Source organism: Mixophyes fleayi, chromosome 1 (assembly GCF_038048845.1).
Source record: "Mixophyes fleayi isolate aMixFle1 chromosome 1, aMixFle1.hap1, whole genome shotgun sequence".
NCBI lineage: Eukaryota > Metazoa > Chordata > Amphibia > Anura > Limnodynastidae > Mixophyes > Mixophyes fleayi.
The window spans coordinates 225891342-225909441 of NC_134402.1; the positions used below are offsets into that span (position 1 = coordinate 225891342).

Here is an 18100-nt window from a genome sequence, read left to right on the forward strand (position 1 = left end):
ATAACATCAAGGAATGACACTTTAAACTTGCGTGAAACAACAAGACATTTGACACATTGTATCTGCCCCATTACACAATCTAAGTCTGTGATACATTTTGATACAATAACATTTATATTGATACATGTTAATACATTTCCTAATGCAATTTCAGCCAGTATATTACTGTGGAGGCCCATTGCATATTATCTAGAAGTTCTAGCCTCTCAGATTACCTGTTGACCTAGCTAATTAACGTGGGCTGCCAGCTAGCTATGTCACTCAGACATTGTTCTGATTGCAAACCAGATCTAAGACACAGCCCATGACAATGGACATTTGAGACAAATGATAATTACCTTAGCTAACACAAGCAACATGACTTCTGCTGCACTGTTATTTTCACACAATATGGCAATATTCTTTCTATTTCTAATTCATACAATATTACAGGTAATAGCAAGGGCAAAATGTACCTAATAACATGAAATAATAATACACATAATACACAGATTCTCGGATTTATATACTTAGACTGGGCCAAGGATTAAAAAGTACATTAAATTGTAAGAAACGGGTGATGAATGAAAAGTTCTCAGTCCAGAACCAACTCAGCAGCAAACTATCCCTGAATTTTTTTGAATTGTTAACTACAATAAAAATCTAAACAGGTACATTGGGGAGCTGAATCTATTCTTTGCAAATCTATACATGAATCTCAAAATATTACAATTTCAAAGAGGGGAATAAGTGTCCAAAAAAGTGGGATAACACTTCCAACATTGTTGGGAGTTATGGCAGTTAGGAGTCCTTATACAATATATGCATCTTACATATATTGGTAAACGCAAGCAGGATACTGTTAAATTACATTTCCTCTGTTGGTAACCCTCTTCCTCACAGTTCCAATTATGGACACAAACCCACAATCTTTACAACACCAGTCTGGTGAAATTCCCTAACGATCATCTACTAACATCTTTTAAAAGCTGATTATTCATATTTCTAAAGACTTACACAGGTATCACCAAACCATGAAATATCTGGTGTTTGTGGCTGCGACTTTGTGCATGCTGCCTCTCTCAGGTAACATTATTGCTGCTATAACATGCATTATTTATTATGTGCTTTGAATACTAATATGCAATGTGAAATAATGCATGGGCCTTGTCGCCCATGCTGCTTATATGGTTCATGCATACTGGGTAAAACAAATGTATTTTAGCTGTGGTGGAAGCATCTAGAGCTCTTGGTAATATAGAGATCACTGATCTCTATGGTAAATGCATCCACTATACTCATTAAAAATAGACCATGCTGCTTCCCATTTATTTCAAGCACTGTAGTGAGCACAGAGATAACATTTATTTTCAAAATCAATTATCTCAATAACAAGCATTCTAACTGCATCTACATCAGATAAAACATGTAGGGCCTGATTCATGAAGGAACGTAAATGCCAATATGTGCCGTATGTTGCGTTAAGATGCTGTGTAAGTAAATTAAATGCCAGAGAGCATATCTATTTCATCTTCGAATACAAATGACACGACAGTCTACGATTTTGTGGATGGATCGGGAAGGGATTGGGCATATGCATATATTCAATTTACAGCAAACACGTAGCAGTGTCCGGTTGAAGCTCTGGGAATCTCTAAGGTACGTGGTTTTTGTCATATCAATTGCACCAGCTACAGGCCAGGTGTAAGTGCCGAATGATAGTAATGACGGATGTGTATGCATGCTAGAATATGTGTTTTCGGTCAGCAACTGTAAAAATTCCTCTTTTTTACAGTAGACATTAATAACATCCAGATAAACGTATTTCATGTGAAAAGAATTGAAAAAAACGAAACATTTTTTGTAATTTTTATTTTCATTACTGACTATATTATTAACAGGTGACAATAATTAAATAATCTTTTTTTTTCTGTGTGTTCTGCTGGGACTTTATATTCCACATGTATTGGATGTAACCTGCAGTATATTGTCTGTCAGAGCAGAGCGTACCTAGACTTGTATTCAACAAGAGACTTCATATCTGCTTGTAGTTGAATATGGACGTGCATATGCCCAAATTACATACATTTAAAACAAAAACACATAATACATTAGTTTTCAGTGCCTTAATGATTCAGACCCTTACTTTGTATGTGCTTACAGGGCTTATCACAAAGTTGCTCTTCAAGATGCTGCGAGCCAAAGGCTAATGGCTATAAACATGAGTGGGCTTCATTTGTTTGAAGTGCAGTATAGGTGAACACACCAGAGGAAGATAAAAGCAACCAAAGCAGTCAAGGTCACTTTACAACATTAATGGCTTCAGCAAAAAGAACATATGACTGGGTCCCCAGCATGACATACAAAAACTATTAGTGCACTTCCAAATATAGCTATTTTATTTGTGGGACTCCTCACTTCTTTGCTAACAATGATGAATTATTTTCCATCTAAAATTAGAATATTCTTTTTATCCCTGTGCAGAGCATTTCCCTTTTTGAATATTTTTTTTTGCAGTTTTCTCAAAAGATCAGTAACAAAACATTTTTAGAATTTGTGAAGGTAAATAGAGATCTTTTAAGATAGTTGTGGAGGTTCAGCTTGGTTTATGTTACCACTTATTTTTTTAGAGCTTGGACTAATGCTAAGTCTATTGAAGTAGGTTCCTTAGGCTTTAGTATTAAGACTATGATGAGTATGTTTTAACTTCTTTTAATCTGACTCAGGATATTTTAGATGCCTTTTTGTCTTCCTAGGACACTAGGGAAATGAAATAGAAATTTCCTGGACTCTCCTAACCAGTCTCCATTACTAGAATATCTTATGGTAGACCTGTATTCCCATTTTTTTTTCTGTTTATTAAAACAGTCTTAGCCTAAGGTGTAAATTTATCAATCTGCAGGTTGGAAAAGGGAATATGTTGCCAATAGCAACCAATCAGATTCTAGTTATCATTTATTTAGAACATTCTACAAAATGACAGCTAGAAGCTGATTGATTGCTATGGGCAACATCTCCACTTTTTCAAACCCGCAGCTTTAAACATTTACCCACAAGTGTCTCTCCTGGGGCTAACCAGTAATAGACTTAAGATATAAACTAGAAGGACCAGTTATTTTTATTTTGTTTAGATAACTCCTGTTTCTACATTAATTTAATATTCTACCAGAACAAAAACTACACAGTAATAAAAATATATAATTGCAAACTTCCAATAAAATTTGTTTGCTCTATGCTATAATAATCCTTAATAAAGGTAGTACTATCCAGCATAACACCCCTCATTTCATGCAGAAAATATAAAATATATCATTACAGTACAATCCAGTTGATTGTGTAGGCAGGCACTAGTGAAACTCAGGAAGAAAGAAAACTTGCATCACGTCGGGTCAAAAACACACACAAAAAAACCTATTCTTTTTCAGTTATTTAAAAATAATGGAAGTAGCTTCATGATAAACGAGTTGCAATAACCAAACAAATGTGGCTAATAGATTTCAAAAACTGTTTGCTTTTCTTTCGCCCATTGTTTTTAATTGAAAGCTGCTGATCAATGATAGCCTTAAAATAGATAATATTATGTTGTCTGTACATGTTGCACAAGTTGTAGAAAATAATGTCCTATTTAAGGGGTCAATGGTCACCTAAGTATTTACTAGGGTGAATAATTCTACTGAGATATGAATTACCATTTAATTTACTAACTGTATCATTTACATGGTACTCACATCTTTGTGAAATGACATATAGAGATGTAGCTTAGCAGCATAGGCATTTGTTTATTCTTTGTTTTCTGCTCCAGCATTTTTCTGTAAGAAGAAAATAGGGGTCAGTAAAGCTCAGATATCATCTGTAAATACATTTTGATATAGCATAAAAAAATGTGTCAGTAAATATATTGTCACCATAAGTAATTATTTACTAGCTTTTCAGTAAATAGTATATGCAAGGCTTGGCAAACCAAGGGCTTAAGCATTCCTATTGAATCCATATCCATGGTTGCCTATACATTTATAAGTAGTAGCACTATATGCAGAACATGATATGACAGATCAGTTGTAGTCTTTAGCGCAACGACAAGAAGGACGACAACACTTTTTTCGACATGAGAAGTGTGAATCTGTCATTGACGACAGACAGGGAAGACCGAATGTATGAAAAACAAACTTGCAACATACCAGACAAATGATCATGCCGACAGCCAAAAATGACGTCAGTTTAAAGGCCGATACTATTATTCAGGCTCTTAAAGGGGTAATGCAAGGAGGTGCCGGCTTATCAATTATTTTTACCAATGCTTCTACATGATGTCATGATCATCATCACCGTTTATTTATATAGCGCCACTAATACATATTTATGGCACAAGTCCACAATAATTCATCCAGCCATTTCCATTTTGTCTAAGGGAACTACTATTCATGACGCAGATGTCCAGTCAGTCACCACTGACTGTGGGTGTTTAATAATAAAATAATGTGTACTGTGCTTATTAATGTGTACATTGTCTCTATTTGCAAAAATGGAGTTTTGGTAATTTGTTGTAGTAGTTTTTAAGTTTAAGTTTATTTAAGTGTCTTATTGCTCTATTTAAACAGGGGCATTCAGAATTGTCGGAGGACGAGAAGCCAGAGCTCATTCCAGACCATATATGGTATCTCTACAGATCGGAGGGGAGAGTTTCTGTGGAGGAGCCCTAATCCATCCTAAATGGGTCCTCACTGCAGCACATTGCATGGAAGACACGTGAGACGCCTTAAATCAAATACAAAACTAATCATTGCACACAATGAACCCTTTTAAACGAACATTGAATATGACATATGTGTTAAGGAAAGATGAGCCCTAGTTAAGGTAACTGTAGTGGATGCTCAAGTCTGATCTAGTCATTCATTGCACAGACTAGCAACCCCACACATCTCCAGACACATGGCACAGAACTCCGTCCACTTTACATAGAGATCCACAGATCTTCAGTTACTTTGCACAAATCCCGGTAGACACACTGCACAAAGCCCTCCAGCTCTATTGCACAAACACCACTAGTGTATACTGTTTATTTTGATTATTGTAATTCTCTCTTTCTGACCATGAAAAAATAAAGAATCATTACAATTAAAGTTATATATAGATTTGATTATTTAAAGGGTAACTAATTCAACAGAGGCTGCAGCTTTCAGGACACAGAAGCCCCATTTTTAGGCTAGGTTTACAAATATTAATTAGTTAATTAGACTGGCACAGTGTTTAGAACAGACTGACAGCTAGCAGGTAGAGACTAGGAAACAAGTTTAGTTAATAGACGGATGAAAAACAGAATGTAGTGATGATGAGAGAGACAGAGTCTGGGCAAGGTCAAAGGTCATTAACATATAGCTGATGTATGCATTATACTGAGTTAAGAAGAAAACCAATATAGATAGTCTTGCTTTCAGAGTGTTAGTGTCCTAAATCATTTAACATATCCTTCTTCATCCTACAATTTCACTTTAAAATGAATACTCTCAGGTCCTTCATGTTGTGATATGAACTTTAGAAATGGGAGTTCTCAGGGTTGCCTGTTGATTCTTTACTCATTTTGTGGGTCTGTTTCCACTAAATAGTACCCAATAAGGGAACTAGGTCTAGTAAACAACATTTGTACTTAGTTCAAAAACTGGTTGGAGAATAGGGAACAGGGAGTTGTGATAAATGGAACATGTTCTAATTGGTCAAAAGTTTTAAGTGGTGTACCTCAAGGTTTCGTGATGGGGCCACTACTTTTTAATTATATTTATTAATGACCTTGGTGACGGTTTAGAGAGCAAACTTTCCATTTTTGGAGATTGCACCGAACTTTGTAAGCAAAAGAAATCAGAGCAAGACATAGTTTCACTGCAGAGGGACTTAATAAACTGGAGGATTGGGCAGCCAAATGGAAGATCAAGATTAACAAAGATAAATGTAAGGTTATGGATTTAGGGATCACAAACAAACACACAACCTATAAATTAAATGGGATACATTTAGGGGAATGTAAAAGGGAAAAGGAGTTGGGAGTGCTCATTGACAGTAAACTTCGCAATAGTGCTCAATGTCAAGCACCAGCTGCAAAGGCCAATAAAGTATCGTCATGCATAAAAGGGGCATAGATGCAAGGGAAGACAGTGTCATTTTGCCACTATATAAATTATTGGTAAGACTTTATCTTGAATACAGTGTATAGTTCTGGGCACCACTCTATAAAAAAGACATTTTAGAACTGGAAAAGGTTCAGAGAAGAGCGACAACATTGATAAAGGGTCTGGAGTCATTAAGTTATGAGGAAAGGTTAGCCAGTTTAAGCATCTTTACTTTAGAAAAGAGGCGTCTAAGAGGGGATATGATTACGATGTAAAAATACATTAGGGGTCAATACAGAGAACTTTCATGAGAACTTTTTACCCCAAGGACCATACACAGGACACGTGGTCACCCCCTAAGGTTAGAGGAGAGGAAGTTTCACAACCAACAAAGGAAGGGGTTCCTTACAGTAAGGGCAGTCAAGATATGGAATTCAATGCCAGAGAAGGTCATGATGGCAGATTCAATTGATATGTGGATATGTGAATTCAAATATAAGAGAGGGATTGCAGGAGATCCAAAATAGTTTGAACTTGATGGACTGGTGTGTTTTTTCAACCTCAATAACTATGTTACTATGTTACTATGTTTTGAATGCCCAGAATTGGAGCTTTAGTACCTCAAGTGCACAAAAAAAGTGCAAAAACGAAAAAGCGCAAAAATTATGCAACTTCAGGCTAGGGGAGGTTCCTTTACCCTGGGATCTACCAAACCTTCACCCAAGGTCAGGAACCTTACCCACTCCTGGAGGGAAAGATATAAAGGGTTTTAGGGGGTGGGAACCTCAGGGCCACACCACCCCCTACATTGTCAGGGAATTGCAGAGCCCATAAGGGCCCACCATACCCTCTGTAGGGAAAAAAACGTAAAAGTGAAGGTGACAAACAAGCCATTAAATAAATAGTGCCATTTGGATACGGCTCCAGCCCAATGGCCTGGCAAATATAAAAATTCTCCAGCCCAACCAGAAAGCCAAGGCAAAAAGGAGGCAATTGCAGAAAAAGAAATGTGGAAAAATGTGCTAAAGTGCGTCACAGTGATTCACCCCCAAGTTGCCGCTCAGGGGGCAGATTATACCAGGCTTTCTCAGCCTCACAATTCTTCTGGCCAGATGACCAAGGTAGCCTGCCTACATCAGAGGGGCCCAGACTTTCCCCTGATAAGAACATATTTTTTGGTTGAAAAATGTAACTTTTCATTGCCTAAAGATACGAAAGAACATAACACATTGCTTTCAAGTATACTGACGCAGCGCAACGTGAACCATAAATCAGACATACCTTATAGTACAATACAAGACATATGGATGGGGCCTCATTCATTAAGGAAAGTAAAAAAGGAGTACATTTACTCCTGGACAAACCATGTTACAATGCAATGGGTGCAAATTAGTTTATTATTTTGCACATAAGTTAAATACTGGCTGTTTTTTTCATGTAGCACACAAATACTTGTTAGCTTTATATTTACACTGAAATATAGAGTCTAGGATATGCCGTACCCCAACTATAAATCTGCAGTCACATTTTAAATTGACCTCCCCTCCAATACAAAATGATTTTGCCATGGTACAAAGTTACTCCTTTATTTTGCTTTATTTTTCTTAATGAATCAGACCCATGGTGTACAATACGACATCCTACAGTATACATCAAATACTTCACTATTCATGCATTTCTTCAACAAGATAACTCTTTCAAAAAACAATGGATGTCAGGGGTAGGTTGGTGAAGGGGGTAGGGGAGGGTGACCACAGGCCTGAAGCTTTATTGATAGAAAGACATATATAAGGGTGCATATATAAGGAAAAATAATCAACAAACTTCAAGCAGTGTGATGGGGGAAAGGAAGGGGGTAAGGGAGGGGGAGTCACAGGCCCAAGGCTTTATTGAAAATCAGACACATATGGGGATAAGGGGAGATGGAGGTGTTTACTTCTCTTCTTCTTCTTCAGGACTGTCTATGAGGGAATAGTCTTTTGGCAGGCTGTGGAGCAGCCTGTGACAGTCCTGGATAGACATTGTTTTCCTTTTCAGAATGAGGCAATTCTTGTAGGGGTCCTTGTACAGAAGTGGCTCAGGGCAGTAGTGGTAGCTCGGGGAAAATAGTCTTTAATCTGCTGTGTTTTTGCAGTGTGTTGAACGTCTCTGTAGTATGCATATCTATCTTTCTCAGCACTTCCAGGATGTATGTGACCATTGATGGAACTCTGCTTTCTCTTTTCTCTGCTTGTATGTTAGGAGATTAGTCAAATATATGCAGACTGCCCTGTGCATGTGACTCTTATCATTACTTGGACTTTTGTGTATAAATTCATTGAATGTGAGCACTTAAAATACACATTAATTGGATTATGAATACGTCTAGTAACGTGAGGAGTGATGGCATAGAAATAGAAGTAGCAATGACTTCAGTACTACTTCCACCCCCTCATCCCCCAGCTACAAACCCTATATGATCTGCAGGAGCAAGGTGTATGAGAAAGATGAGAGATAAGGAGGTAGGTATGAAGGTGGCAGAGGAGAAAGAAGGAGGAAACAAGTATTTGGGTCTAGACAAGAGAAAAGGGGAAATGTCTTAGAGACCCAGATAGGCATGCAGCATGGCTGTCTAATTTGTTAATGCATGTGGTGTTTCTCAGACTTGCCAACTCTCCCGGAATGTCCGGGAGACTCCCGCATTTTGCGAGAGTCTCATGGACTCCCGGGAGAGTGTGGCAATATCGCGGATCTGCCCACTTCACTAGGAAGTGCTCACTTCCTAGTGAAGTGGGCAGAATTAGCTCCCAAATGCCGCGATTAACGATGAATCGCGGCATTTGGCCCCGGCCCCCCTGCTGTCAAATGACGCGTTTGCATCATTACGTCACGGGGGAGCGGCCCAAAATGACGCGCATTTTGGAGCCCCTCCCCCATCATGCCCACCTCTACCGGAAACCAACTTTGTAAAGTTGGTAAGTATGGTGTTTCTATGTTTGGTGGGTATTTATAGGGGAAATGTGAAGAGTGTCCACAGCTATGATATATATATATATTGATAATTATTGTTTCCATTTTAATGTAAATAAACACAATCAAGTGTTATAATCTTGGCTAATAAAACATTTCTTGAATTACATTTATCGCCAATATCAATTCACTACTATATATAATACAGCAGCTCACAACAGAGATTAATATATGTTTTTCTATGGCAGGCCTACTGATATAGTACGTGTTGTACTTGGTGGTCATAACCTGCACAAGCCCGACCGGTTCGTTCAGGTGTTCAGTATCCAGGAATCATTCCAACACCCAGACTACAACCCCACGACTTTTCAGAATGATATCCACCTCCTAAAGGTAAGAATAGATTGCTAAAATCTATAACAGAAGTGGATTTAAAGTGTTTGGTTTTGCTAATATTGCCCACATCATCTTTTTTTTTCCATTCCATCCTCTCAGTTGAACAATTCAGCTACAATCACAAACTCAGTAAAGAATATCAGTCTTGCTCGCATCAACACAGACGTGTTTCCTGGTTTACCCTGCTCCGTGGCTGGTTGGGGCACAGTGTCTGATTTTGGGACCTTACCCACAGCTATGATGGAAACAAATGTAAATGTGATCAATCGTGCAAACTGTAATGTGTCTTGGGGGCATAACATCTATAATAGCATGCTGTGCACTGCTAGCCCTGAAATGAGGATCAGGGGCTTCTGCTCTGTAAGTATAGGAGATATAGGGGGTCTGTAGACAATAGCAATACAATTAGTAGCTAATTTAACCCTTACCGTGGTGTGTAAATTATTTTTGCAGGGTGACTCTGGTGGACCCCTTGTGTGCAGAAACCGTGTTGAAGGAGTGGTGTCTTTTTCTGGATTTCGCTGTGGAAACCCTAGGACACCAGATGTATACACACGAGTTGCATCTTTTCTGTCCTGGATTGAGAAAGTGATAGTAAGATCTTGAAAGGAGCACACACATGTAAAGGACTAGTTTAGATTTGTCTCATGGTTATTTTGGAATGTTATAAACTTGTGTCACTTATATCCTTGTATTTTAAATGAGCAGCTATCAAATGAGATTTATGCGCATTAGTTTGCTTATAGAGAAGTGAAAATAAACCAAAAAGATGAAAACACATTTTAAAATAGCCTGCCATAATTGTCTCTGCCAAGGAGTTGATAAATTAAATTCTTTACTTTATTGTCTATTTCTTAAGGTCTATTTTTTTAATATAACCTCAGTCATAGACTTCAGTTAGATACATTCTTTAGCAGACTATTTCTAACTGGAACCCTTTTACTGTGAAGCTTCCATCATCAATCTTCTGCATATGAACCCATAGCGATTTCAAACAACTGACCTTGGGCATGTGACAAATGCCCCGGACTGCATACTTGGCCTCCAGAATATGGAGACTTGGCAAAAAAAAGGTGCCACATTCTGTTACAGGTTGTACTGAGTCAATGATTGGATATGTTATAATTTTGCACATTTAACAAAATATTCAACAAACGTAGACTTATACTGGACAACATTACAGTTTAAGTTGGAATTTGACAGCTTAGTACTGTGCAATCATATGATAAATTGAGACAAATTAGTCATATGATTACACTGAGCTGTCTCATGGAATTAGATTCATAGTTGTCAGCAGCTAGTTATTGCTCGTAGTGACATCAAAGCAGTGACAAGGAAGTGGTCCAGACAAGAGTAATGAGTAGTGTAAACATTCCAATACGAATCATGTCAACCAGTACACAATGTTCTATACCATTTCTTTCTGTCTATTTTTCTAGAGCAATAACCTTTAACATCAATAAATTTAGCCTAAATTACAGAAATTGGAAAATAAGTAGGCAGGACAGGTGCAGGTTTAAATTTTGTCCTTTATCTGATGTGGTATTGAAGGTTTAACAGCTAAATTGCCTTGCAACATGCCTGAAGAAGATATTGTTCGTGTGCTTAAGGCTACATGCGACTAAATAGGTTTGCAGATGTAGAAAGCATTAACATGACATCTCCTGCATCACAAGGAAACACCAAATCGCTTCTGCAGTACTGTTTTCCATCACCAGATGTCATCATCAACATCAACATTTATTTATATAGTGCCAAAAAATTCCATAGCGCTTTACAATTGGGGAAAAACACAGTAATAAACAATACTGGGTAATACAGAGAAAGTGTTGAGAAGGCCGTGCTCACAAACTTTCAATCTATGGGATGACACTTTATTTTCCATTGATACAGTACCCACATCGCAACAGTAATTCATTCATAAAGGTCAGTTCCCCCAACAAAAATAAATAAAACAGTGTGCCACCCCCCTAAATAAATAACATGTACAAGTGCTTACAGCCTGAGCATGTAGCCACTAATGCAGGGGAAAACAGCACGTGAACCCTGTGCAATATCAGTAACCAGCACTAGGCTACGCCCAGCTGGCCTAGGCAGATTATAGCAGGAAGACCTGCAACTTGGTGGCTCCCTACAGTGTACAGTCTACATGCTTTGCTGCAGTGCATGTTTGGGGGAAAGTGCACAGAAATTACCCTCACACAACAGTTTCTTTAAGGTGTGGGATAGACTGTTGTGTTTATCTGTAGGCATGTAATGGATGTGTGTACAAAATGGCTACAAAGGCTATACTCTCAGCAACTAATAGTATTGGTTGCCATTTTGTGTGATTAACCAATACTCATGACTGCAGGTTTTCCATTCACTAGGAGCCAGTGACATCAGTGAAGAACTATGTTGGGCAAGCACATAATGGCTGCCTCCATTGTGTCTAGGTGTGTCAATACTGTCTTAATTCTTTCCATTTTACAGACCTACTATAAATGTACTGTATCACTATACTATAGAACAATTTGATGGAAGAAATATGTAGATGCAACAGCTGATTCCCCATTTAAGGGAACTTTATCATTTAAGTGGAACAACATTTTAGTTCACCATTTTAACATTGCTTTGGAATGGGGGTGAACCATGAGCTCTGGGATAAAAGGCTACAGGCATTCTTCCTCAAATGATGGGACGAGGAAAGATCCAATGGGCCCTGTCATCCAGAGCATACTGGAATTTACTATTCTCCTATCGCAAGAATGCTTTGGCAGCCAGTGGTGGTCATGGGAATATAGGCACATGTAGTTCTACAAGCCCCAGCATACTCAGGCAGTTAATGGTTGTCAGAGCTTGTTGGGACTTGTAGTTATTATTATTATTCTTATTATTACTATTAGTGTCCTTTATTACTAAGGTACCACAAGATTTCCGCAGCACGGTACAGAATATAAACAGTAGAGCAAACAGGGTATAATGGTACAGAACAATAAACAAATAATACCAAGACTTCAAGAGCTCCAAGCATAGGTAGTAGAGTGAAGTTGTAAGAGAAGAATAGGTATAGAAACAGGAGGGAAGAGGGCCCTGCTTGTAAGAGCATACATCCTAAAGAAAGGGCAAACAGACAGCAGGCCTTATGGGGAGTCAGTGGAGGGGATCTAGCACAAGAGGAGCGAGAAAGAGGGGACAGAGGAAGAGAGAGGTGAAAAGAGCAAGCATGGAGAGAAGGTTAGGTGGATGGCTGGTAGGCTTTGAGGAACAGATGAATTTTAAGCGCACATTTGAAGGTGCACAGATTAGGGGACAATCGGATAGAGCATGGGAGGTCGTTCCAAAGGAGGGGGGCAGTCCAGGAGAAATCTTGGATTCTGCAGTGGGAAGGCAGGGAGGGGGCGCAGAAGAGGAGTGGCGTGAAAGGAAGATGAGATTCACAGCCGCGTTGAGTATAGAATGAAAGTAGGGGGGGACGAGGTGGGCAAGAGGGGTTGGGTACTAAATACGAACTACAGAAACCCCAACACCAATTTGCCCTACATGACAACAGCATTGGTGTACCGGCGGTACAATGTTTTTTTTACAAACCATCCCACAGTGTACCACCGGTACACCCGTCGCCTCCTTAAATGTGCACCTTAATTCCAGCAATTACAGTGTTGCTCTCTATAGTGACGTCATTTTGGCCAGGCGGCCTCTTGATGTGCTGCATTTCTTTGAAGTCTGTTTCCCAAGCAGTCTGGCGGAACACACTGTTGGTAAGCACTCCATCGCTGTTGTCATGTAGGACAAATTGGTGTTGGGGTTTCTGTAGTCGGTGAAGTGACTACCATTGGGGCAAGAGATTGAATGTAGGGGTAATGTGTAGTTCCAAACTAATGATTGTATTAATATTACTCTGGTCATGGAAAGCACTAGTGTTATTCAACACAGGGCTGAATTTTCCCACTGGGGGTGATTTCCCTTGGGAATTCAGCTGCATTATTTAATTCGCTATTCATTTACGGTGGTGGCACACTGTTTGATTTATTTACTGTGATTTATTTATATGGATACTGGCTTTATGATTTTTGCAATTTCACATTTTAACATCTTTGCTCTTGATTTAGGTTATTTTAGAAAAGCAACACAATTCAGAAAACATGTAAAGAGATAAAATGTATGAGAGTCACAATGGTTACATACAGTGAATAAAAGAAAAAAAACAGATTTGCAAACACTGTAATTGAGTGACAAACAAAATTCAAAAAGCATATATTGCATAGGTATAACTGTAAAGTACCACAGTGTAGGGGGCTAAAGGGGAAGGGGCACTCAAGGGGCAGCAGAGGGGGGGGTGTCGGTGGAGGGGGAACAGACACAATGTAAATTCGGTGGGCTTAGGAGAGACCTACAAGGGAAGTGCTGTGATAAGTATTCCATGGGTCTCAAACCTTGCGAAAGGAGCTAACTTATTCTGGAGGCTGGTGATATACTCCATTTTGGAGTAAACCAAATATGAAGAGAAGAGGCACAGCATTTTTCCAGTTGCAAGCGATTTGGAATATCGCCATTCAGGAGACATGTAAGATAAGCTTGCCAAGTGGTTTATTCTTGTGCAGAACAGGGGCAAAAAGGAGCAAATTACCAATTGACAGCCGAAGGGTGAGCCCAATGATACTTACAATAAGGGTTGTTATTTCATCCCAGAACAGTGCGATGCTCGGATATGGTCATCAAATGTACTTAGAGCTGCCTATCTGGCTGCATTCTCTCCAGCACAGTGCGAACGAGCCCGGATAGATTTAATGAAAACGATCAGGGACCATATACTACCTTGTGAGGAACTTACAGGAATTTTCCTTAATGGTAACGCTGATAGAGAATTTGGAAATTCTAGCATGCATTTTGTCCTACGTCTCGTCTCCAAGCGAGGACCACAGGTCCGCCTCTCATTCTGACACATGAGTATTAGGCAGTGTTTGATGCAGCGCTAGGACAGAGTGGTAAAGGAGTGAGATGGCTCCTTTATAGTTGGGATTGTATGTACATGTGTGTTCAAATGGGGAAAGCCAGCATATAGGTGCCACTTTAACCGAAGTCTGGACAAAATGTCGAATTTGGTGGAATTGATAGAATATTTTATTGGGCTTGTGGTTTTTTCTTTATGTCTCCGAATGACTTTGGGCCAAATTCACCCACAATTTGGTGGAAGCCCTCTACTCCCAAGCAATGCCACTGTGTTGATCCGAGGGAAAGAGTGGATCACACCAGATTGGAGTGAGCGTCAAAGGGTAACTAGACAGGTGGAGACTTCAATTCACTGAGTCCCAAGTGGAAAGCCTAAGCAGTGAGGTGGAAACGGAACAACCAGAGATTAAGCGGTTTCGTAAGAGTACAAACCCCAGTAAACTTACATAGTAACATAGTAACCTAGTTGATGAGGTTGAAAGAAGACACCAGTCCATCAAGTTCAAACTATTTTGGATCTCCAGCAATCCAGCACTTATATTTGAAATTGATCCAAAGTAAGCAACTGCCAATCTGTTTCAATTGTGAAAATCCCCCCAGACCCAATATTGCAGTCCTATTTTTACCCTATATCCACTAATATCCTTCATTTTCATTAACAGTCGTATCCCTGGATACACTTTTTCTGCTAAAAATTTGTCTAATCCTTTCTTAAACATATCTATTGAATCTGCCATCATGACCTTCTCTGGCATTGAATTCCATATCTTGACTGCCCTTACTGTAAAGAACCCCTTCCTTTGCTGGTTGTGAAATTTCCTCTCCTTTAACCTTAGGGAGTGACCACGTGTCCTGTGTATAGTCCTTGGGGTAAAAAGTTCCCATAAAAGTTCTCTGTATTGACCCTTAATGTATTTGTACTTGTGCAGATCAGTCCGTTTTCCAAATCAACCCAAGGTTTTGCATGCCAGACCAACAGTTGACTCAACTGGGTGGCGTTATAATATCTGCAGAACAAAGCTAATCCAAAGCCCTGGCCAGAAGATACCTCTTTAGTCAACATTTTTTATAATTCCAAATAAATTGTGACAAGTAACATGGAGGGTGGTAATTGATCGAGGCAGTACAGGCAAAGGTTGGTTCTGAATTAGATAGACAATTTTAGACAAAAAATTCCTCTTGATTGTATTAACCGTACCTATCCATAATATAAAATATTTCTTCAAGTGGAAGATGTCCTGTTCAATTTTGTGAATTATTGGAGGAAAGTTGGCCTTATATAATTGGTCATAGGACTTTGTAATTGTGACTGGATCACTTATAAATAACTTATGGTATAAATTTATTTAAAGGAAATAGCGCAGGGCGTTTATTTGTATAATTGCAATTGTACTTATTTTTGATATTGTGTGTATTTTGGTAAAGGAAATATCTTTATCTCTGAGACTAGGGGAGGAAATTCATTTTTTGTTTTAACTTTGCTAGAGGAAATGCATTATTTCTGAGGTATATACCTGATGCAATAAGCCTTTGTTGAGGAAGTCTTTTGTGTATTATGGTAGGGAAATTACTTTTTGGGGTTTTGTAACTTTCCTTTGGGAATGTGTATTCGGCAACTGTCTAAAGAAAGGACTCATTTAGTCCTTTTGATGTGTGAGTGTCCAGCACCTGAAGGCACAGGAAGGTTTAATTAGACTTACTGTTAGATTTTCTCTGTGTCTAAAGCAAGATGCAGGAAATCACATCAAGTTCTAGGATATCACAGATAAGTGTAAATATTGTTAGCTTTGCATTGCATGTAAATCCATGTTTGGGTAAGTTCATTGCATCCTGATTTTAAAAATAGCTCAGACCTCAGGGGCTGGCTTACCCTGTGAGGTTGTGTCCAAAAACTGTATAAAAAGCACTGTTTTGTATTGAAAATCGTTCTTCTTGTTTCATCTGACCTGCTCCCTGGCACCTTCAACCAGGGTGAGCAAATAAACATCACTTGCTTCAAAGACCTGCTTGGAAACTTCTCTATCCCTGTAACCTACAGATTAGACCCAACTGTAATCCGTTCCCGGCTGTTTCTGAGGTTTGGACCCAGCTTTCCGGTATCACCACTCTGCCCGCTACCCAGCAGCTCTGGCCAGTGTGATAGGCCAGAGGGGATCCATCCACAGCAACCCGGATCCATAGGAAGAGGTCAGGGGTACCAGCCAGGGTACACTAGCAGTGTCAGTTACCCAGAAGAAACCCTGTAATGGATGCTTGTAAGGAGTACAGTGGTAGCAGCATTTTTAAGCCCCTTCTACTGCGGTTAGAGGGTGCATTTGGGATAACGAAAGGGAATGGTGGCAAAGTGAGCCCAGCTGGTTCCCAGCAACAATAGACAGGGTGACATACGCGGTAGATCCTGTCACAGATTTCTAGTGGCAAGTGGTGGGATAACCCCAGGCGGCTTTTCATGCACTAGTCAGGAGAGCCGAGTTATTCAGGAGAGGAATTACTGTAGCCAGGAGAACGCACAGGATGTCTAAGTACAGTAAAATGTCCAAGACGGACTTTTGAGATACTGTGCCAAGCGAAGAAGTTATAAATTCCTTATACGGCAACAAGGAGCAAAATAAATAAGACTTTGAAGAACACTGACGGCCCTATTATTACAATTTCGGTTTCAGCAGTGAACCCTGCCACCTCTCCTGTTTCTGAGTGAGCTATGACACAGTAAAATGTAACCAAGCCAGAGAGCTCTATTATTTCTATTTCAGCAATGACTCATAGCAATGGAGCAGTCCTCTTTGTCTGTTACCTATATAACGCAGTACAATTTGACTGCAAATTCTGAAGACAAGCCTGCCAGCCCTCCTATTTGGATTTCAGCAATGACTCTTAGCAATGGAGCACTGCTCTTTGTCTGTTACCTATATAACACTTCTGAATTTGCCTGCAAATGCAGAAAAAAAGCCTGCAAGGACTTGTATATTTGTATTTCAGCAATGATAAAATTACCAACGCAGCTCTTCTCTTTGGGTGTATATAACACCCTAAACTTATTGGTGCCAATTCAGAAAAAAAGTCTGCAAGGACTTGTATATTTGTATTTCAGTAATGGAGCTCTTCTCTTTGCCACTCTATCCTATCCCTTCTGTATCCCTCTCTCAAATGGCGCTAGATCGCTGTGGAGGGCGGTATTTATAGATTCCAAAACTCGCGAGATCCGACGACGTCACAATGACGTTTTGCCTCATTTTGGAATCCGAAATAGAGCGAAAGTACCGAGTCGGTTTGTCGAATCTAAATCAGATTGTTCACCTGTAAGTGTCAGTTTATCAGTTATGAGCTCATCAGCTGGAGAGAATTAAATACACTACATGGTTTGAGTGTACAATAAACTCTGCTTTATTAGTTACAAGTCCCTATTTATATAGCAAACAACATGTATTACAGAAAACTACACCCCAAAAAGGTTTTAACCACTCATGTTCCCTTCACACAGATGTTATTCTCTCATTATTTACACTAGAACTCCCTAGGGGGGGGGGGGGGGCTTATCTCCTGTCTGGTATGTCCATGGATAAGGATAGCCTTGCAAATAATGAATTACTCCTACAAAACAGGTGCACCTAATTTGTATTTAAGCTATAACAGAACAAAATGGCTATAAGGCAACAAGATGGCGTCAGCTTAGCAAAATCACATTTCTCATTTCCCATCTTTTTATTCATTATTTGCTCTAACACTACCTATCAGAGATCACA

The 18100-nt window shown here is 39.3% G+C and overlaps 1 protein-coding gene across 1 annotated transcript; it reads left to right on the top strand.

Annotated features, from left to right (window-relative positions):
• Positions 1-944: 944 nt before the first annotated feature.
• On the top strand, positions 945-10231 carry PRSS57 (serine protease 57). The gene is made up of 5 exons (XM_075190648.1): positions 945-1065; positions 4578-4725; positions 9278-9422; positions 9525-9785; positions 9879-10231. Exons 1-5 carry the CDS (start codon positions 1014-1016, stop codon positions 10029-10031), a joined length of 759 nt encoding a protein of 252 aa, XP_075046749.1. The 5' UTR covers positions 945-1013; the 3' UTR covers positions 10032-10231.
• The last annotated feature ends 7869 nt before the right edge of the window (positions 10232-18100 follow it).

Coding starts and splice junctions, on each gene's coding strand:
- PRSS57 (XM_075190648.1), top strand. CDS start 1,014: ATGAAATATCTGGTGTTTGTGGCTGCGACTTTGTGCATGCTGCCTCTC. Junction 9,423..9,524: donor ATGATATCCACCTCCTAAAG/GTAAGAATAGAT, acceptor CCATCCTCTCAG/TTGAACAATTCAGCTACAAT. Junction 9,786..9,878: donor GGATCAGGGGCTTCTGCTCT/GTAAGTATAGGA, acceptor TTATTTTTGCAG/GGTGACTCTGGTGGACCCCT.